Source organism: Thunnus maccoyii, chromosome 24 (genome assembly GCF_910596095.1).
Source record: "Thunnus maccoyii chromosome 24, fThuMac1.1, whole genome shotgun sequence".
NCBI lineage: Eukaryota > Metazoa > Chordata > Actinopteri > Scombriformes > Scombridae > Thunnus > Thunnus maccoyii.
The window spans coordinates 3,206,395-3,229,685 of record NC_056556.1 but is presented as its reverse complement, the minus strand read 5'-3'; the positions used below and the strand labels follow the sequence as shown (position 1 = coordinate 3,229,685).

At 36.1% G+C, this 23,291-nt stretch overlaps 2 protein-coding genes across 2 annotated transcripts; both read left to right on the top strand.

Annotated features, from left to right (window-relative positions):
* Positions 1-4,035: 4,035 nt before the first annotated feature.
* s100b (S100 calcium binding protein, beta (neural)) lies at positions 4,036-7,248 on the top strand. Its single transcript, XM_042404527.1, has 3 exons — positions 4,036-4,062; positions 4,622-4,780; positions 5,728-7,248. Exons 2-3 carry the CDS (start codon positions 4,637-4,639, stop codon positions 5,872-5,874), a joined length of 291 nt encoding a protein of 96 aa, XP_042260461.1. The 5' UTR covers positions 4,036-4,062; positions 4,622-4,636; the 3' UTR covers positions 5,875-7,248.
* Positions 7,249-7,834: 586 nt separating this feature from the next.
* On the top strand, positions 7,835-21,860 carry LOC121891872 (glycophorin-C-like). Its single transcript, XM_042404525.1, has 5 exons — positions 7,835-7,977; positions 10,940-11,203; positions 13,604-13,721; positions 19,814-19,855; positions 20,666-21,860. Exons 3-5 carry the CDS (start codon positions 13,616-13,618, stop codon positions 20,863-20,865), a joined length of 348 nt encoding a protein of 115 aa, XP_042260459.1. The 5' UTR covers positions 7,835-7,977; positions 10,940-11,203; positions 13,604-13,615; the 3' UTR covers positions 20,866-21,860.
* Positions 21,861-23,291: the final 1,431 nt, after the last annotated feature.

Sequence of the window (23,291 nt, the reverse complement as noted above, 5' to 3'; positions counted from 1 at the left end):
TCCGCGTGAGGAGTGTATTTATCATCAAACAAAGACACAGTTTATCATGTAATAAATGCCTCTGTTCTCCAGCATGCTGCCTGACCGAAAATACAAAGAGTGGAGGGAGGTCAGAGGTCAGAGGGGGCGCTGGGGAATTCAGCACATTGTAGAGATTATTGGTGACGAGATATACCTGCTGTGTCATAATAATACAGTAAAAAACAGTATGTGAAGGCTTTTTATTGCAGCTGAAAGTCTAAACACTCAAGACACTCAAGTAGATTTTTAAGAAATGCAAGATTGATTAGAGGAAAAATAAAATCTTACATATCTTATGTTTTGACCCTCATTATGTACTGTAAGGCTTTGCAAGTATACTCACCATTCTTCATAATATCTCACATTTTTGATGAATTTATCAGAAGCTGAAAATGTTGAGAACAACAAAGTGCACAAAACATTAGTATTAAAACGTTCATTTTGATTTACATTTCCTGTTTTGCCTTTATTCATACATGCATAAAATCCAGTGTTTTTGGGTGGATTTTATCTCATGCCGGATTGTTTTCATCTGTTGTATTATGGTGTTAAAATACAATTCAGTACACGACTTTATCAACTTTGGTACGCCTTGAGAACCCAATAATTACCATCTAATTAGTCGAATACGTCTGAGCACTTGAAGAACGTAAAAAAAGTGTTTCAAGTGTGAGTTTGACCCACTCACACTGCACCGAAAACATACCAAACTACGACCCAAAACTCAAGATTTTATCAAAATCTGAAAACCCGGGTTTTTAATACTTCCATTCTATGAAGGCCATGGTTTGGTTTGTCAGGTCTAACACATTTATACACCATAATAATATAGCAAGTGAGAACTTTCTTTCTTTCTTTTAGAACATTTTTAAAAAAAAAAATATGGTTACATATTATTTCCTTGTACCAAATTACACAGTACTACACAGGAAATTTACTAAAACATATCAAAAGTATAAAAGATATAGTAGAAAGCTTTATAGAATGCTACATATTTTGGGAATACAAACTGATCACTCTGGTTTAAACGTGTGTATATTTTCCCCCAAAAGTCTCAAGTTTGTTTACAGCAATTTAGAGTAAAAACTTGGCATCCGGACGTCTCAACTTCTGCCTATTTGGCTGCAGCAGATGCAGTGTTTAAGCTCTCTCTCTGGGCTGCGGAGGGCACACGTCTGGCCAACTTCAACAGTGAAAAGAACGTCTTCATTAACATGCACGGCCATCCGCTTCCTCTGAAACGGGCCTTTGTCGCCTAGCAGATGCCCGAGCACAAACGAGGAGAAGCAGATCCAGATCAAAGGAAGAACGCAGATAGATGTTATACGATCCACGATGACCAGAGAGAGATACGCAGAGGGAGGGGTTTGGCATTGTTACACTTTGTTTGTTCATCTCACTTCATCTTAATTAGTTCAGAGGTGCTTGGCAAGATTCTGTGAATGTACTTCAAGTGGAAAAGACCTGCTGCACCCCCTGTAATTTATCCATTTATCATTTTGTAGAGATAAATGAAGTTACATTAATAAACAGGTTCCTGCATGTTTAAACAAACAGAGCAAGTTAAAACTGACAGGATTGTTGGTTTAAATCTCCATATTAAAGTGACTTTCTTACCCACTGATTTATGTTGAGTTTTGTGCTGTTGCATGTTATGTTTTGTTGTTGTGTTATATTATAGAACCATTCACAGATTTCCTAATGTTTTCTGATGCTATTATGCTTGTTCATTTGCTGGTTAAACACAAAGATAAATATATTTTTCAAGCTCATTGAGGCTGTACTTTGGCGGCGTAGCACTATGAGCTAAATGTTAAGGTCAGCATGCTAACATGCTCACAATGACGATGCTTACATGCTGACGGTTTGCAGGTATTATGTTTACAATGTTCCTCGTCTTATTTTAGCATCCTCACATTTTCTAATTAGCACTAAAGGCAAAGTACAACTGCAAAAGTTTTGCAGGTATCTGGTCGTAAACAACAATAAAAATATGGGACAGATGTAAATTTTGACCTTATGATGGTGCAACACGGAAACTCCCAGGATCACCAAAGTTATTACACTTCATCCTGCAGGGGATATGAATGCTGGCACCAAATTTCATGATAATCCATCCAATAGTTACCGAGATATTTCACTTTGAACCAAAAATATCAACCTGCTAGAGATGCGTACAGAGGCCCCCAAGGGTCATGTGGTAAAAACAACAACAACAAAAAAATACTGCTGTGGAAATCTGTACAAACACATTAAAAGACAGAGGGAATGGATTGGTAAACCATGCATGGTCATTGGCTGTCTGTGCACGTGGATTCAACTGAACAGTATTAAATGATAAATTAACAAAGAAATTCACTTATAAATGTATATAAATTACTGTATTTACTGGCAATTACTTACAATTATTTTTAATGATGCAATTTAATTGTTTCTGACTAGTTTTCCATGTATGTAGTTGGTGAGAGTGTGGCGAGGAAGGTGGATGGCCATTAAACCTCGATAGATTGAGGTTTGAAATGACCGAATTCAAGATATAGTTGTTCTATTTATACATTTTTCTGTTTCTGTTGTCAAATATTGGAACATAAATACTGTGTTGACTATCAGTTATTCCAAAGCACCTGTGCCACTCTATTACCACATCTAAACAAGCTGAAAACATCTATTTATACCTGTAAAATACAAAAATGTAATGTTGACAAAACAACTCTGAAATATACAGAAATGTATGTTTATCAACTATTAATCAAACTGCAACAGTGACATCCCAGTGAAGCCCATACATAGTAGCTTAGCTTCAGTATTTTTTGTCATGTTCGTAGCATCACGCAGCGGTTATGATCTTTATTGTCCCTTGAGGGGAAATTTGATTTGCAGTAGAGGGTAAAAATACAAACACAACATATAAGAGGACATAGGACGTTAATCAGGAGAGCCGTTATCTCCAGCATGTTAAACTGGGCAGACACTTTACCGATTTTAACCACGAATTGGTCGCCATCAACTAATTTTACAATCAGGCCGAATTTCTGCCAGATCGATTGTTGTTGGATGAGCAGCTTGAGGTGACACCTGATTAACTACGTGAAAGATCAGCGATCAAGGGGCCCGTTTCACCAAATTTACAACATGCAAAGCTACGACTTTTCGTTCTTATTTCTTCTCGTGTTAATTTTAACACATTTAACTAAACAAAAGAATCACAATACTCGCAACCTGTGCAGAGACATGCAAGAGGACTGTAGGACTCGCAAGTTTATCTGCAATTTGAGAGTTGACGATCATTTGTGAAACGGGACAGTGGCACCATTTACTATCTGTGTGTAAGCGGTGCTCGTGAACCGCTTCATTGAAACAGGCCCCTGACTGTCACATGATCAGTTGGATTTCTGGCAGGTCAGAAAGTTTGGACGGCTGTCCTGCACTTCACAGTTCCACAGTCTGATCTCCTACATGGCTGCTGACAAAAGATGCATTTAAAACTGTAGAGAGTTTGTTTTCATATTTATGGAGAAACTGCTAATACATGTTGTGGGTAAAACTGTAGTCTGGACTGAAAACTGAACGGTTCATTGTCTGCAACTTTCTTACTTTACGTTCATAGTAGAATTGCACAAAGTAATGCTGCCTTTCTCTCTTTTTGTCAGCATTCTTGAGGATGTGGTCGCCTTGTTTGAATAAACTTTACTGGAAAAGTCACTGCACAACAGCGACCAAAGGTTTTGTGGCTGATCGATTGATCCGTACAGTGTGAGCATAAAGATGTGAAGCAGATTCTGCATTGCTGAAGGGAGAGTAGTTTGTGTTAAAATAAAAGTGTGAGGGCCAGATATGCCCCATCATTGCTGGTTAGTGCAGGGCTGCAGTGGAGTGAGGGGAGGTGGACAGACGGGATTGGTCAGCGGTTTGACTGACAGGCCGGCTGACCTCAGCTCTGCAACCTCCCACCAAACTGCCCCAGTATAAAGTCTGCTGTCCATCCTCAGCCTCCACTCTCTGGATTCACAACAAACATCTTCTGTCCAGACTCACGCTGAGGTAAGTTTACCGTCAACAGTCTGGTTTTTTTTTTTGCCTGGATAAATATTCATGCACAAGTTTAGTTACTTCCTAAAATATGAGCTACAAGAAGAAAAGCTTTTTAAAAATGCAATTTCAGGGAACAACAATGTAAATAAACATCAGTTTCAACTAAAATCTGTGCTTTATTTCTCATTTTTAATACTATATATCAAGTATTTTGTATTTTCAAGCATGCACTGTTGCAGTGGTTTCATATACTTTTACTGAATGGTAAAGATGCAAAAATAGAAATATCTTGTTTTGTCTTTTTATTAATCTGATTTTATTCAAATAGGCAGTACTGTTATTTCTAATGCATCTAATAAGAAATTGAATATTAGTGATTAATTTTAAATAATAAAAGATTGACATACTGATTGTTTCATCATCTGTCTTTGTTTAAAGAAAGGACTTTTTATCATGTTCTCATCAGCACATGATAAAAGTCCAAAGAAAAGTTCTTTCTGCTGTGTTAAAATGTATCAGATACTGTACTATCAATACTTTAAGTATTCATGTATTTTTTACTGAATAGGTGAAAAGCCTGCAGATGACGATGACTGACCTGGAGACTTCAATGGCGACCATCATTGCAGTGTTTCAGAAGTATTCAGAGAGAGAAGGCGACAAGCACAAACTGAAGAAGAGCGAGCTGAAGGATCTGCTTCATGACGAGCTGCCAGATCTGATGGCGGTGAGACACAAACTCAGCACAAAGAGATGTCGACCTCAGGAGAAAATACTGACAGAGTAGAACAGTGCCGACCTTTATTTGTCAGACTCGCACCCACAGTCCTGTCAGATGAACTTAAGTACCCCATTTATCAACACAGACTCATCATTTTCCAAATGTGTTCATTATATAATAGATGTTTTCATAGAGTTTAACTGTCAGTTTTTATGTCAGTTTACATTTGTTACGTTCAAGTGGCAGAAACTGGATATTAAACCATTTATACATAACATTTAGCTAACTGTTTCAACTGTTTATTTTGAGAATTATTTTCATAGTTTATTAACTTTTAACTATTTCAACCTTTTGTGCATCAGTTAAAACTATTTAATCTGTTTATTGGTTACTTTTAGCTATCTTTTTCAACTGTTAATACTTTTAGCTCACTATTTCCACCATGTATTCATTATTTTTACATAACTTTTGCCAACTATTTATCATTTACTCTTAATTGCAGCATCGTTCAGCTGTTATAGCTGATTCAATATGTGGATATATTTTCTAAATGAAATTGTAAATTGTATGTTATCAAATTAACTGAGCTACTCCACAATATTTCCTCTTCCCCACTGGTGCACTGGTATTAAATTGGAGCAGAAGGAACATAGATCTACTGCAAAAGTACTGTAGTTGAAAAGACCAGTGTTCAAATCCTGACTTTAGTAAAAACAACTAAATCAGTGGAAATACTGAGTTATGTTTTGCTGAAAGGTAAAACTTTAAATCCCCATTTCAGGTCTGTCTTTTCTAAACAGTTGAAGAAGGAAGGAAAGGAAATAAATGAAGTTGAGAAAGAATGAAAGAAGCAAGGGCGAAAGATAAGAGAGGAAGTCTAAAAATGAAGTGTAGGAAAAGTAGAAAGTCATCTTTGTTGATGTCCTGATGTGAACTTTCTGTCCTCCCTGCAGCATGTGAAAGACCAGGCCACGCTGGACGGCCTGATGGAAAGCCTGGACACGGACGGCGACGCCGAGTGTGACTTCCAGGAGTTCATGACATTCATCTCTATGGTTACCGTCTGTTGCCATGAGTTCTTTGAGCACGAGGACGAGTAAGGAGGAGGGAGGACAAAGAAGGAGGGAGCTACAGTAAATTATAAAGAAGCAGAAGCCTAGCAACACACAACCTGTCGATGCCGTGAGAGCAGCGCAGGGTGGGAAACTGCAGCCAGCAGCCAAAACATTGCTGGTAAAGTTTGGCTGCTGGCTGCCAACTAGTCCAGTTAGTTTGTCATTTTGACTGAAATCTAACATGTTTTAGAGATTCTGTCCTTTTCTAGGTGGCTTGTAAAGTCTAAAAAACAGCTCTGAGATTTTGGTTGTGGCCATAAAGTTTTAACAAAACTAGCCACTGATTTTTAAAATAAAAGTAAAGTAAATAGTTGAACAGCTTTAACAACATTTTGGCAAGTCAAACAGATTTTTAGAGGCTTGCTGCAGAAATTGGCGAGTAAGTTTTTGTTTCTGTACGGCCGCTTTCTGACTAAATCCTAAAAATCAAACTGCCGGGTAAATTTTCGAAAATGTTGACTAGATTTATGCCAAGTTTTTAGTCATTAATTTGAGGTTCTTCTCTTAAAAGGAACGGGAACATTTTCTAAAAACTGTTAGATTGTGGCTGGTAGATTTCAAATGTGGCCATTAATCAGTCAAGCAGCCACCAATCATTCTTTTTGAGATTTTATATATGAAAAATTATGAATGTGGCTGACAAGTTAACTCATATAGCCGCGTTGGAAGAACTGTGTTCAAACGTTGAAAATGACTAGTAACCTTTTAAAACATTTTGACATTTGGCTTGTAAAAGTTTCAAAATGGCCTGTGAGTATTTTCTACTCTAGAAGACACTTCGTTAGATTCAGGTGGACAATTGACAACATTTTTAAAAATCTAGTTGACTATTAAATTTGAAAAATGATGTGTTGTGTCTTGAAGTTACAATCGTTTAATTGGCTTGTAAAATGCTTTAGCAGCCAGTTTGCTAGAAAGCCAACCATCGTTTGGAGTCATTATCTATCTGTTCATAACAAAAACATCTTACTGGTAAAATTTGGATGTGACACATTTTTTGATGCTGTAAAAAAAACAAAAAACCACTGGGCTTAACTCTTGTTTGCTAGTTGCTAACATTTAAGTGGCTAGTAAATCATTATTATGAGTTATAATATATTCAAAATTGCTAATTGGCTGCTAAAATAATGATGAAATGTTGGTATATAGTTTCCTTCCCTGCTTCTGCTGCAGGTTTGATCCTGTTAGAGTTTATATTCAGCGCAGTAGAAACTGTCAAACAATCTGAACGAAGCTGTTAGAATAAAACATTTAGTTTGTAACTCTTCTCTTCATGCAAAGAAAAATATAAATGAGACAAAACGGTAAAAAATATGTGGGACAGTTTGTCTGCAATGTTGTGACAATGTGTATTATGAAATGTTGGGGGCACTGGTTTTTGTTGGTTATATGAAATGAAATAAATTATCAATATGTGACTCTGCATCTGAGATTTTAATGATGGAAGCAGTTATAGATTAGAGATAACATATTTTGTGATTAAAATGCTTCTTTTTCTGTTGCTTAAAATGTCTCATTTCTACACTGGGCTTCAGGTTTTTCGTGGTTGGCGATTACAGAACTCACAAAATTGAAGAAATTAGGATTTATGTGAAACTCTGAACTCCCAAAAAGACAAGAGAGACGGTATTTTCTTGCACTAATCTCATTTTTTATCATCTTTCCTACAAAGATACACATATAGACATGGAACCCTTCAGGTTATATGCAAGGTGATGTGATTTTCCCTCATTGATCTGTAACGTGAAACAAAACTGTAGCTGTAACTCCATATTACAGCTTTAATATTATAAGTTTGAAACTTAAAATGACTAAAAACTAAAAGGAAACAGTGGATCATTTTCTAATCTTTTGACTGATTTGCAGCTCAATCAATCAGGTGTGAGGTAAGTAAAAGTACTGAACTAGACCTAATTAACAGGATGATTAGACTCACCTGTAGGAAGACTGAGCCTAAAGGTGTGGTCACATCATATTTCCGTCATACATTCGCTCCATTTCCCATTCACTTCAACTGAAACCAGTCCGAAGGAAAAATTCAAGCATTTGTTTCGTTGCAATGTCCTGTCGACTCCGGTGGATTTGAAGGTCAGAGTTCACTTTTGTTCAACTTTGAGCTGGATTTGCTCAGTCGGCCAATGGAAATACTGCTTCTCTGTGTTTGGAAATGGAGAGGTTATTACTCACCGTTTTTTAGTACATTATTATACTACCAGACTACAAGTTGTAGCATCACTTTTATGCACAGTTCATGATCACTATGATCATCATCCGTTAGCTGGTGCAGTAGTTAGTTAGTCAGTAGTTCACCGACTAGGCCTGCGAGCAGTGGTGGAAAGAAACATTTACTTAGTTTAAAGTTTATTTTATTTGTACAGCACTTTAAAACGCAAACAGGTTTTGTACCATGGACATATATGTGTTTAACAGATGTAGAAACAAGTTTAAATCCACTTTAAAACCCAAGAAATCAAGTAGAAATAAAAACAGATTAAATACAATTAAAAGCCAGAGAATAAAAGTGGGTCTTAAAGTGCATCTTAAAAGCATCAACAGACTCAGCCTGTCAAATGGCCTCCAGCAGGCTGTTCTAGAGCCACTACAGATAAAGCCCTGTTCCAGACCTTTGTTTTCCATGAACGGGGCACAGCCAACATGCCATGGTGGGAGGATCTGAAGGGTCTGCTGGTGCTGTAAGGGGTGAGAAGCTCTGAGATATATGTAGGGGCGAGATCATGAAGAGATTTATTAACAATTAGAGGAATTTTTGAAATTTATCCTGAAATGAAGCCAGTGTAAGGATGAAAGGATAGGGTTGATGTGGTCTCGTTTCTTGGACCTTGTTAATGACCGGGCAGCAGCGTTTTGGATTAGTTGTAAACAGGAAATGATAGCCTTAGAGATGCCTAGGTAGAGGGTGTTGGATCTAGGTCAGAGGGTGAGAGGAAATGCCTAATTCTGGAGATGGTTCTGAGTTGGAAGAACAGAATTTACCTGCCTGTTGAAATTTAGATTGCTATCAAATATAACATCCAGCTTCTTAGCGTGAGGTCTGATGTAGGCGGGAAGGTGATTGAGGTTCTGAGCAGTAACAGTGCTATGATGTGGGGGGCAAAAGAGTATGATCTCTGTCTTGTTCTCATTTAACTGAAGGAAGTTATGAGTTTACCAGTCTTTGACGTCTTGGAGACAGTTTTGTAATTTGGTTACATTGGCCTGATTTTGGGAATTGAGGGGGAGGTAGATCTGAGTATCATCTGTGTAGCAGTGAAAAAAGATGAAATCATTGGATGATTTTCCCATTGGGAGCATTATTAAAGATGAAACCAGTGGTTTCCAACCTTTTTGGCGTTTGACGTCTTACAAAAAGCAGTGTGTAGTCGGGGTCACATTTCAGATGTCTATGAGTTGTTAACAGCTCCACCAAGTAATGATTCTCACATGCTTTCATTTCAATAAATGTTCAAATGATCCAATATTTAGAGAAAAAGTCCAGAAACTGAAAACAGATTTGTGTATCAGAACTTCTGATTGCAGCACTTACCTCCACCTCAGACACACAAAAGGCCTTCCAGTAATTAGTCAGGCCCTGCCAATTTCATCCAATGTCAGAAGAACTTTGGTTCTCAGGCTCCCTCTCTTCATAGTCCAATTGCAGGAAACCACTTGTTTGTTCCATCCACTCTTGACAGCTCATACTGGTTTTTCCATAATAAGGGCTTGAAATGTTTAGTTTGTATTAATAATTGTTTCGCATCTTTCTCACAACAAACTACTAGTATTTTAAATACTTACAAGTCAGTCATTTTGTGCAACATCTTATACCCCAGTTCCCAGAAAAACCCCTGTACAACCCTATAGATACATTTTTGATGATGCTAAAGCCGCTTACAACTGTCTGGGTCGCCGGTCAACTCTATATTCTTCCATTTCAAATTAGAACTGCATGGGAAGATGACATTTGAGAGCTTGTTCTTATATATGTGTATATATATATATATATATATATATATATATATGTGTGTATATATATATATATGTGTGTATATATATATATATATATATATATATATATATATATACACACATTCCTTTTCTATTTGTGTGCGTCATGCACTTATACAGTTTAAAGTGGTACATCATATTCATATTTCCAAAACAAAACTAGCTAAAATTAACTCCAAGGTAGATGGTATTTGTGACAGATGTAAATGTGCCCCTGCCTCACTTCCTCATATGTTCTGGTCATGCCATTGCCTGGCTGAATTTTGGAAATTAGTGTTCCAAACTCTCTCTAAAATCTTACAATCCTTCACTTCCTTACTGGTGATTAAAATGCACCGTACTACTCAAATGGAGAGACACTGTCCCTCCCTCTCACTCTCACTGGATTAGGGACATTATGCTATGTTAGAAACTTGAAAAAATGAGTTATTCCACTGAAAGGTCAGTGAATAAGTTCTATATAGAGTATGGGGCCCTTTCCTATCCTTTTTAGAGAAACCTGAGATTACTATTATTGCTTGACTGCAAGTTCCTTTTGCTCTGGGTCTTTCTTTTGATTACATTTCTTTTGGCAACTTTCATATACAACCTTTTTGATCATTGTAATTTGTGGATCTGCTTGTGTAGGTTTAAGTTGTACGCTTGTGTTGTGCCGTATGTCAGCAGGGTTCCTGGGGTTGGGTTAATAGGAAAAATGTAACTTGTGCAAGGTATCTATTTGTACTTCCCCACACTTAGTTTTAATAAATATACCTCGAATGACACACTGATGCTTCAGTCAAATATAATAATATATCAGTCAGAGGGACCAAACCACTACTTTTACTGCAATACTGAAACTATAATAAGTTGTACTTTTACTGTAGTAGGTTTTTCATGCAGGACTTTTACTTGCAACAGAGTATTTTTACATTGCAGTATTGGTACTTTTACTTAACTAAAGGAGTACTTATTCCACCACTTTAGAAATCCAGTGTGTGTGTGTGTGTGTGTGTGTGTGTGTGTGTGTGTGTGTGTGTGGGTGTGTGTGTGTGTGTGTTAACAGATGATGTAAGAGGCGTTGTCAGCTGCACAGTTTCAGACATCTGCAGGCTGTTTAGCACCAGAGAGGTGGAGTCTGCTTCGCTATTGGCCGGAGGGGGAACAGATCCCGACCCTGGGGACTGACACCACACCCATCTGTGTATGTGTGTGTGTGTGTGTGTGTGTGTGTGAGTGTGTGTGTGTGTTGTCCAGCATACGCTCTGTTGTATTTCTTCTTCTTCTTGTTCTTTGCGAATGAAGATCTGCCTGCAGACTCTCAGAACTGGTGAGTTTTGTTTTGCTTTTCATATATTTTTTATATATTTTTTTAATTTTTTATAATGTAGCATCCAAACTAAGTTGTTGCACCATGTTATCTTTAGTAATCAACCAAGACTGTCTGGAATGATGCTGATAACGTCACATATCCTGGTTAAACTTAACTTTACATGTGTGTTCTGCATATATTTGTTTCATAAACTTTGTATGTACAAATACACTTCTGCTACATTCCTATATAATAATAAATAACAACAACATTTCTCTGTTTTACCTTAATGCTCTGCAGCTCACAGATAGTTTTGTGAAACATGACTCTTGTTATACAGACAAACACTGACACTTTAAATCCATTCCCTCGAGTTCATGATTCAGAGTGTGAAAAACTGAAGGTTCCCTGTGCAGTTTCTGACTTCTAGTAGTGCTATAAAGATGTTTTTTTTATGAGTGGGTCCCCGTTTTGTTTGTTTCGAGCATGCACACGATGACACTGGATGCAATACACAGTTGCTGTTGCCAATTATTTCACACTATTCTTCTACAACAAGTCCTCAAGTTTGTTTGATCACACCCCAGAGTGACACATAGGAGCGTTGTCTAATCTGGCGCCTCTGTCGGCAGAAATCGGCAGGACATCATTGTCTGTGCTTTCCAAAATTGTTACTCATCGCTGTTAAAAAATAATTATGTTTTATGGTGTGACAACACTGTGGTTCAGGTCTGGTTAGGTTTAGGCACAAAAACAACTTGGTTAGGTTTAGGGAAAGATCATGGTTTGGTATTAAAGTGATCACTGGAAACGTGATGTGGTTTAAAGTTACTACTTCCTTACAGTAAACACCACAACAATCGTAGTTACAGTTTTTAAAAAACTGTCCTGACTTGCAGTTGGAAACAGGAAGTGAACAACGGTCTCAGTTAGGATCTAACCTTCCACCCAACCAACCACCTCCAAATATGGAAATTCTTCACCTTATATAGACGTCATCTGAACTTAATTACTACAGCCGCTAGATGGCCTCAAACCTAACTATCGGTCGTTTTTGGCGACTGATATTACAACCTATAGTGTCATTTTTCTTGGGAGGACGAGCTCTACCACTGACTTACAGGTGGCGGCAATGCACCAAGAAACATAGAAATGTGCCAGCAAAGGCAGGGAAGAAGAAGAAGAAGCAAGCTAGTAAAGTTAAATCCCGCTCCGCTCAAAAATACGTTTTTCCTCTCGTTCCTACAGTCGAATGTTTGAGCTTCACTGTGCAGGATGATGTATGTGCAGAGTTTGTTTTCACATTCATCTGCTGAAAGTGGAAAGTTTCTCTGTGCTCATTAACAATCTGATTTTAAGGGGCGGGTCTACAAGCATGCTTTTTTTTTTTGTGGGAAAAGCAAATCAGCTTTGAAAATGTTTTTTCCCTCTAAACTTCCATCAAATTTTTCTCATAATTTTGGAGAAAATTTGCTGAATTTTTACTTCAATGCTTTATAGAGAGTCTGTAGACTTAAAGGCAACCTGTGGATAGAGTTAATCACCAAACCACATGGTATGTTGGTCTAACTGTGTGTTCAGACAGAATGCAAACTGAATTTTAGACGTAGTGTGATTACATTACAAAGTCAATTGAAAAACACAGTTAGACGCAATGAATGTGCTTCATCAAGAAATTAACAGAAAGAAAGAAAAATTACTTCATATTCTGTCTGAACACACCACAACAAAAGTCTTTCTCATAAAATATTTGTAAAGCCGAGAAAAGTTTACAGTGTTTACATCCGTGTTTACTAGCTTGCAGTCTTCTTCTTCTCTGCCTTTGTTGTTGCGTTTCTGTGTATAGCGTCGGTAGGAATGTGTATCAAGTCACCACACAGAATACAAACACAACAAACAAACTGGTGATCCACTCATTTAAAAAAGAAAAACTGCTCAATAGAGCTACTAGAGGTTAAAAAAAAACCTCCACAGGGTGTCTTTAAGTTTCCTGCTGTCCTTTAAAAGTCCATTATTCCTTAAATTTTTGCAAGAAAGAATTAATCTTGTTGGACATGTTTGGAGCTGCTTATCCACTTTAACATTTAAAGGATTATGTATATTTAATCTCCACTTACTACCAATTCTACAAACTTTACATCACTGCAGATCCTTTCCTTCAACATGCAGCCAGTTCAAAGTATTGGTTTTACTGTAGATCACTTCTATAAGAACATTTTGGAGAGACTTAATCCATCACAGTGAACGGTTTTATTGTTGTTTTGACACAATTATTCATGTATCCATTAATTTATTTCTGGAATATCCGCTAAATCCATTGCGAAAGACAAACTAAGATTTTTTTATTCATTCCTGCATGTCCCCTAGTTTTTATACATATCTGATCAGCAGCATGTCTTGTTTTTTTTATCTGCTCAGGTTGACGTAAACATGGAAGCTAACACGATTCCTCCCCTCACAACTACCACGGCAACTGAACATCCCTCACAAACCGAGACTCATCTTCCAGAGGTCACGACGGAGATGTTTGTAATTGGTACGTGCAGGAATGTGGTCATGTGAGTCCTGTAAGAGAGTTGAAAAAAAATTAACGAGAACTATTGTCTACTACTTTCCACTTCCAGTTTGGGATTATTCTGGAGAAAAGCGGTTTGAATTTTGATTTGTGGATGTAAAAACCGTGAAATAAACATTTTCTTCTAGAAATTATATTTGTATAATACAGCATATATATATGTTTTTGCAAAAACATGATGCCGCCTGCTTTATGTTTTTTGTTAACTTAATGAAATAACATTTCAATGTTGCAAAATGTTGGCATCATAGCTACCAAAGCATGATAAAAACTTTTTTATGGTTATATTAAGACATTCACAGTACTTGGTTAAGTTTCAGGAAACACTGCGCTCTCGATGAAATACTGAAAAACTCAACAATGATTTGAAGCACGAGACTGGACGAGTTTACATTTACCTGAAATGTGCATTTGTTGCCTAAACTTAACAACAACCCTGGTTTCAGTCTCTTCACTTTGTATGACACGACATGCATGCAGTATAAAAAACACATACACTTCCTTTACTTGACTCATTTCCCGAAAAAAATGTACTGGACAAAACAAGTTAGCTGTAAATTAACTGTAGTTTCTTGGAGACAGGGTTAGTCAAATCTGTCAACTTGATTAAGCACAAATGCAAACTAGAACTACACAACAATTACAAAAAAAAAAAAGAAAACTACTGTTTTCCACAAGTTAAAACGGTTCAAATCATGTATGGAGATAAAAATCAATGACCTCAATTACCTGAAAGTACCCAAAAGAAAATTACATGTTTAAAAAACAAATTGTGAGGATTAATGTGAAAAATCATTGTATTTCAGTTAAATGGGTGGATTTATGGAAGAGCTGTAGTGAGGAAAAATAACATTTTAGAATAATTTACTGAACAAATATAAAATTGTGAGATCAGAATTGAACATTGGCATGAGTATGATGGTGCAAAATATTGTGAATTTGCTGCCTGATGATACCTTGTGGTGTCAAATATGATTTATATTGTAAAAAGCTTCAGTACAATAAGTTGTAGCTCCAGTCTGCACCTTTCTCTGTCTGCAGAAATCTTCATGTTGTGTAATTATTTTGTTTTCAACTTTGATATTTGAATATTTATCCATTTATAGTTTATCTATATATATATATATATATATATATATATATATATATATATATATATATATATATATATATATATTTGCCTAATTGTCTTTACTTTACTTAACTTAACTTTAGTTAAGTTAAGTCAAAAGAATTGAAGCGTATAAAGAAGCGTACAAAAGAATTGAAGCGTATAACCAGAGTTCAGTACAGATACTAATATTTTTGGATTTGCGTAGCAGAAAGATGAAATCTTTTGATAATATTTTTAGATTATGTGGAAGAAACTGTTTTGGGGCTGCAACTAACAATTTCCGATTAATCTGTCAACTACTTTCTCAATTAATCAAGTTGTTTGTTCTATTAAATAGACTTGAAATGTCTTGTTTTGTCATAGAGGACTAAAAAAAACAAAAAAAAATCCAAATTAAGAAGTTGTAACCAAAGAATTTCTACATTTGTTTCTTAAAAAAATACTCAGAACAATTAATCAATTATCAAAATATTTGGTGATTAATTTAGTCGACTGACTAATAGACTAATCGTTGCAGCTGTTCAGTGTAGTATTGATCAATTCTGTAATTGACACGTGATCAAAAACAGTCTGGGCTAATCTTAGCAGGATGTTAACACACAGCCGAGGTGTGTGTGTGTGTTTAGCAGGGAGTGTCTTATCAGCCTGATGTCAGAGAGGAGCATGGGAAGGAGCGAGTGTGACGCCTCCAGGGTCTGTCGCCGTGGAGATAAGAGCCGACACACTGATACCCGCTGGCCCTGGTTTCCACAGCAGGGCCAAACGGGGCCAAACAGGGCCAGAGCTGTGACTGAATTTCATTTTTATTTCCCGTTTATAAGGCACTTTTTTTTTTGCACATTAAACTTAACTATGAGCTCTCTGCTTGGGTCAAAAAATATGGATTTGAGAACAAGAGTGACCCAAAAAGTCAGAATTAAGAGAAAGTGTCCTGATTTCTGACACTTTCTGATACATAAATAATTTAATTTTGAATAGGTTGTACTGCAGTCTGATTGCAAAGTATCAGATGCTGTCAGTGATTATTGAATTTTAAGCTTTTAGCAGTTATTCTGCTGTTTCTGCCTTAATAACTTAGATGCACAATACGTAATTTCTGCCACTAAGGGTCTCTCAATCAACACAACAACAAATAACAGCGTCTAATAATGTCATAAAGTAGCGTGGGATTATGGGAATTGTTGTCTTCACTGTTAAACAACCAGCTTCTCCCAGTTAGGATTCCTTCAGTGTTTATCGTTCAGGAGACCCGAGAAAAACACTGAATAAAACAGTTTCACGTCAAAAATTAGTGTTTTTCCGACACTGTTCGGTGGACAGAGGACGTCCGGAAGGGCCACGAGCCGAGCTTGTTTCTCTGACAATGTAAGATCCAGGTGTTAGATAGTTAAAAATTACCAAGATCAAAAAAATGTATCATAAAAATGTGACTTAAGTACACAACTCAACAAAATATATATTATAGGTTTAGTCGTTTTTAGATATTTTAATGCGGAAAAGTTACATATTATAGCTTTAAAGGTATAATATGTAATTATTCCACATTAAAATGTCTAAAAACAACATATGTTGTTGAGTTGTGTACTTACATTATCCCAAATGTTTCCAACAATTTTCAAACTCAGAGAAAATCTGTAATTGAATCAAAGTAACGGACCGTTTCATTTGGTCGCCTGTCGATGGCGTCATACCTCCTCTACCAAAGAGTAAACACGCACAAGATGCATACGGCGGCGCTGTGTTTGTCCGCTACAATGGCGTCTACCAAAGAGTAACTTACACACATACAAGATTATACATCGGCGTTGTGGTTGTTCCACACAAACTGTTATAAATTGACTTTTATTCGGTTTTAAGCCACATTTTCATGATAAATTTAGGTTGTTTTTAACTATATCTTTTAGCCGGAAGAAGGATTTTAGTCATTGGACGTCTGGATCTTAAGTTATCAGATAAATAAACTGGACAAACGTTAGCAGCAGCTCGGCTAACAGCCCCTCCAGGAAGTCCGGTGGTCACCAAACATCGTTGGAGAAATATTGACAGCTTTAATTAGTATTTTAACGATTTTAATCTGCGTGTACGTTAGTTTTTGGAGAGGAGGAGACCTCTGCGGATAATTCGGCTCCCAGGAGAAACCAGCCGAACGTCTGGATCTAAAGTTATAGGAGAAATAAACTGAACAAGTGTTAGCAGCAGCTCGGCTAACAGCCCGTACCGGACGTCCGGTGGTCGCCGCACATCGTCGGAGAAACACTGATTTTTTAGGTGAAACAGCTTTATTCAGTGTTTTTACCTGTAATCTCCGGGTCTGTTTGTTCTGGAGAGGAGGAGACCTCTGCAGGTAAAAACATCCCAAACGATGAACACTGGAGTAATCCTATCCCGGTGAAGCTGGTCATTTAATAATGAAGACAACAACTCCCATGATCCCTTGCTACTTCACACCGTCATCACACTCCGTCTTTTGTTATTGTTTTGATTGAGACCCCTAGCGGCTGAAATTACATATTGTGCGTTTAAGTACACAACTCAACAAAATATATAACATAAGTTTAGTCGTTTTTTGACATTTTAATGAGGAAAAGTTACATATTATAGCTTTAATAAAACACCAGATTAAAGATTGAATTTGTTTGAGTTTTAGTTTATTTGCAGGTTAATGTGGAAATGTATGAAAAAAGTCCCAACTTGCTCATTGATTAACCCTACCTAGATTATATAAATATATATATGAGAAAAACAATGCACAGATTAAACAAAGACACAACTAACAATAAAAACTAAATATGCAAATATGTGAAAAAAGTCCAGATGAGTTTATTACCTCTACCACATATAAGCAAAACAATTCACACTCCTAATAATAGCACTCTAACATTTAGATTAAAGTGTTTTTTTAAACACGCTCTCATTGATTTTAAGAAAGAGCAACAAGTTAGAACATCTGTATCAGACTGAAATCTCTGCTTGAAAATTAAGATTAGATGACTCTCATTCTCATGTGTTTCATCACCATTTTTAGTCCATTATCACATTACCAGACTGCAAACTGTAGCGTTACTTTTATACAATGTTTACAGTAAGTTTGTCTGTTTTTAATATTTATTTATTACCCGCATCAGAAACATGACATCACATCGCTTTTGAAGCCAGTTGCTGGGAAATTCTGGTGAAAGGAAACGTCATGTGACCGCACCTTAATCTGGATGATTTCCCTCCTTGAATTGTATCTTTATATAAAAGTTCACATCTGGAAAACATTCATATCATATATTGTCAGATGTTGAGTTTCCTGAAACAGAGAAGCCGTTGGGAAGCAAAGATTTGTTGAAAATCTGACAAAGATTTCGTGAAGAGTTCAGGTTAAATGTACTCACCCAGACTATATTACAATATATTAATAAAGGGTACAAAGATATTACAGATTAGGATTAAATCAGGTCAGATTTATGGCCAACAACTGTACAATCTTCTTTATTTTATCACTGAAGTACAAAATATCTGTTGCCCTCGCTGCTTCACTGATCCCGGGGACATCTAAGAGCAAAAATCTTATCAGACGGGGGTCCCTGGTCTAATCTGTGTCAGTTTGGGGGTCTTTTACATGAAAAAGTTTGACACATAACTACAACATCTGCAGTTCAATCCCAGCAGTGGACACTTCTTGCATGTGAGTCTCTTTCTCTGCTCATTTCCTGTCACCTCTAAAAACTGTCACTGTCCAATAAAGATATAAAACATGGCCAAAAAAAAATAAAAATTTAAATATTAACAACAGCAGTAAAAATGTACAAAAAGACCACTTTAAGGGTTTTCTGAACAAAAGCACCTAAAAGCACCGTTTTGTTTTCTTTTTAACTTCCAAAATCACTATTAAAACATCTCAGAGTGACATGAAGGCAGCTGGATGTTTTTTATTATCATTTTTACAAACTCACACACTTCTTTAATAATCAAGACCAGCTGTGGTTGCTGCTTATTATTTTTTTAGGGCTGTTATCTTCTTATTTCAAGATAAATCATGTTCTTATGTCATTTTTTAAGCCCTTTATGCCAAAACAACTGTTTTATTATGTTGTTTTCTTGAAATATCTATCAATAATCTTGCTTTTATTATCTTATAACCTTCTCATTTCATCAGATGGAAGAGCTGTGGTTTTAGTTTTCTCGTTTTTAGACATAAGAAGAAGAGTTTTGTAGGATGTTTTGTGACGTTTTGGGAGACTGTGGTGTGTAAATGAGCAGAGTTTTTGTGAGTGGAGCCTTGCAGCCGTTGTCACCTCCTCTCTGCACACACTGCAGCTCTAAAATAGGCGGAGGGGTGTTTGAATACCATGCATGGTTGGATCATGAGCTGCCATGTGTCCTCTGACTTTACTGTGTGAGCTTAACACTGCATGGCTGTGGTGTCTCCTTATATGTTAATTCTGTGCTTTTTCTGTAAATCACTTTGTAACTTTGTTAAGAAAAGTGTTTTTTTTTTTTGTTTTTTTTTTTTTTTAAATGTTGATTAGATATACATTATTATTTCTGCAGGAACATGTATAATTTGACTTCTGCTTTCGAGGAGTGCATCAATCTGTTTCCTGCAAATACAGGATGTAGTCGAGGATTTTGTTTTCTAACATCTTAAATGCTTTAAATAAAGTTTCTTTCAACTGAAACGAACCGTGTTTTTCCCACATTGTTGGATGATACTTAACAAATATGCATTTTCTGCTTGTTCCAACACTGTATAATACTTAAAATGATGCCAATCTGTTCATATTTCTCTAAAAATTCAGTCTGACATATTTGATGTCGTTGGAAACGAAAGCTTTTTCTTGGCGTCATCAGGTGTTTGTATAAATGGAGCCAAGACAATTAACAATTAACAATTTGATAACAACTTGATGTTTTAAAAGAATGAATTAATCTGATTTTGTTTTATTTACAGGCAATCACACTGATAATGGAGATTTTGCAGCCTTAATTGGAGGTAAGTTTACTTTTTTCTCCTTCAGTATTACAGTAGTAGCTGAATTCTCAGTTTTTAAATAGTTTCCATCATGAAGTCAAAGATGAAGGTTGTCTGCAGCCGTGACTGTTGCCATGGCAACTTATTTTGAAGATGTCAGAGATTTTGGACCGCTTCCAACTCTTCAACACATGATCGCTGCATAAATGTCTTCTAAATTATGGTTTATCTTATAGAGTTCAAATTTTCAAATATGTTGCTTCTGGATTGAGACCAGTCATGTATGGAGGCTCGAGGGTGGCGCTGTAAAAATGATTAAAAAACAATAGACCTTTTCAGTGTTTAATTACAATAAGTGAGATGGAAAAGATATTATATGGAAACATATGAATGAACAGAATTTTTTTTAAAAATTAGATTAATTTACAGTTATTTTAGAATTAAATTATTAAATTATCAAATATAATTTCCTTTTTAGTTAATTTAAAGACAAACTAAAGGAAATAGAATTAATACATTTTGAACCAACTTTTTTAACGCAGCACTTAATGGAAATTGAATAATTAATTTAAATATATCAGTTCATTATCTGATTATAATTAAATTGTGATGAGGTGGCACACTCCAGCCTCCGTATTTGAGGTCAAAACAACCATTTTTATATGTGGAGATATCAGTATGTCATCTTGTAGTTTGAACCACCACAAAGTTTCTTTCAGTGATTAAATGTGATAAATGTGATGGTTTTTAGGATTTTCAGATCTTACTATACATTCTTTTTTTAAAATATTTATATTGATATTATATTTATTTGTCCTCCATCTTCTTTAGGAATCGTCTGTGTAGTGCTGCTGTTGCTGATCGTCGCTTTAGCTGTGCTGCTGTGGTGTCTGTCCAGACATAAAGGCTCATATGTCACCAACGAGACAGACGGCTATGGCGATGACGAGGACGAGGACGATGATGAATCTGTCCGCTCTGATACGGCTCTTCAAAGCAAAGAACCTCTGCAGATTAAAGAGGAGGAGTAGAGGAGGAAAACATGTAAAATATGGACCATTGTAGCTTTGAAACGTGACGTGGAAATGTTTTTCAGGGTTGTTATTTTCCAAAAGTAACCGCCAAATGTGCAATCAGAGAACCCTGAAATCTTGTCGGCTTTGTCGAACTTCCATAAAACAGCAGAATTTTTCATGAAAATACACCCAGTGCAGCTTTAAATAACTCCAAACTATTAAAGGAAAAAGTCTAGTTTTGCAGAATAGCAATAATAGAATAAGATTTTTATTGCACTTCCCTTTTAAAACATTGTCATTTCTCACATATCTCCCAATTTGCAAAGAAATCTGCTTCAAATCTTGAGTTTTTCATGTATTTTCACAATTTCTTGGACATCATATCTTAAAAAAGAAAAACTCCACCTGACGATGCTGCTGGTTTCTAGATTTCTGAACCTTTTCCAAACAGCTCCTGTGACTCCTCCACCAGACAAATCTGACTTTCACAGCAGAGCAAACCTCCAGCCAAAGGAGGAGGAGAAGCTACCACATGCGGATAAACATTTACCGGCATTTTAACCGGTGAATTCCCACCCTGGTTGTTGTAATAATTGAAGCTTGTTCCAATGACCAACTGGTTGAAGGCTGGACTCTGACTAACACACCACATAGCTCTGAATCAGCTAAGTGAAATGTGTGTGTGTGTGTGCGTCATGTAAACACTAAGCCAGGAGAGTTTATGTGGTGATTTTCCAACTTGAATGCAGACTTCAGTGATGCTTTTCTGCATTTCTGTCTATTTTTCTTACATTTTTTTGCTAAATAGAAAGACATGATGATAGAATAGTTAAAAAAAAGCTGAAAAGGCTTTTAGAGGTCAAAGAAAGAAAGAAAGATCCGTTTTCTACAGTTAAAAATAGTGTAGAAGAAGAAGAATTTTAGTAGCTTATCTTTTTTTACAAAGTAATTTGTTTAAATTCTGCATACTTACACTTTTATAAGAATAAATTTGACACTTTTTGACACATCATGGTCTTGATTTTTGTGATTTCAGTGACTCAGTTTGATGAAGGTGCCTCATCAAAGTGAATTGAAATGCTCCATCTAGTGGCTGAAAAGATGTACTGCACACTTTACAAAAAAGTGATTTTCGATGCTTGTGTGTGTGACAGACACCTGTGTTGTTTCTCAACAATATATACAACATCCAAATATGCAGTTTAAAAAAAATAGATGTGTGTAAATTAATCAAACTTCAGGTTAGTGCAAAAAAGTGCTTTACAGGTGACTGACAAGCTGAAAATAAGACAGAAGTAATAATAAATGTAATCATAAAATCAAGAAATAGAACTAAGATAAATTTTAAATAATAACTAGATAAAATAGTAAAAAGACAATTAGTGCTGCAACCAATGATTATTTTTTATTATCGATTAATCTGTCGATTATTTTTTGATTAATTGATTAATTGTGTGTTCTATAAAATGTCAGAAAATAATGAAAAATGTCATTCAGTGTTTCCCAAAGCCCAAGGTGACGTCCTCAAATATCTTGTTTTGTCCACATCTCAAAGATATTCCGTTTACTGTCATAGAGGACTAAAGAAACCAGAAAATATTCGCATTTAAGAAGCTGGAACCAGAGTATTTGGACATTTTTTTCTTAAAAATGACTCAAAACAACTAATGGATTATCAAAATAGTGATAGAGATTGATTTTCACAGTTGGCAACCAATCAATTAATCAACTAATCTAAAAAAGTGCTGTAAATAATCAACTTCACAGGAAGAATAAACCCTCTAACTTTCAGTCAAAACAAACTTTTCCTCTCTTGTCAGCAAGAGAAATAAAAAGTTATCTCTAAATAAGAATCTACAAGATTATGAGACTGTTTTGATAAAATGTCATGAGTAGAGAAGAGGAGGGTTTTTTTTTCAAAGGTTATGACTTTCCTCTCAAAATATTTCTCAAAATCTCTCAATGATAGTCCCAATACAATTTCATAGAACACCAGCTTACATATCACAACCTCTTGACTTTGTTCTACATTGTAAATTTATCAAAGATCTTCAGTACAAAGTCAAGAGGTTGTGATTCGTAGCACAACAAGCTAGTGAAGCTGTAAACAGAACCGCGTTCCTGCACATGCTCAGTAGCGTCTGCATAACACAGAACTACTCTCCAGAGACTGAAAATGTGATTGCTGTTATTAGTCTTTAGTCTTTGGAGCCGTTTCTAAACAAACTAACGTGACCAAACTCTTCATGATGAAGGAATATGTCACCCAGTGTAGCAGTGTGGCTCACTGATGTGTTTTTTTTTTGTTATCGTTTTTGGGCAATAACAGATGTCTACGGCACAGAGGAATTCAGGAATTCATTCTGGCATCATAAACTCCAAATTCAGTCAGATTACGACACTATGATTTCAAGTCAAATGAATGTTTTACCCCAGCTGAG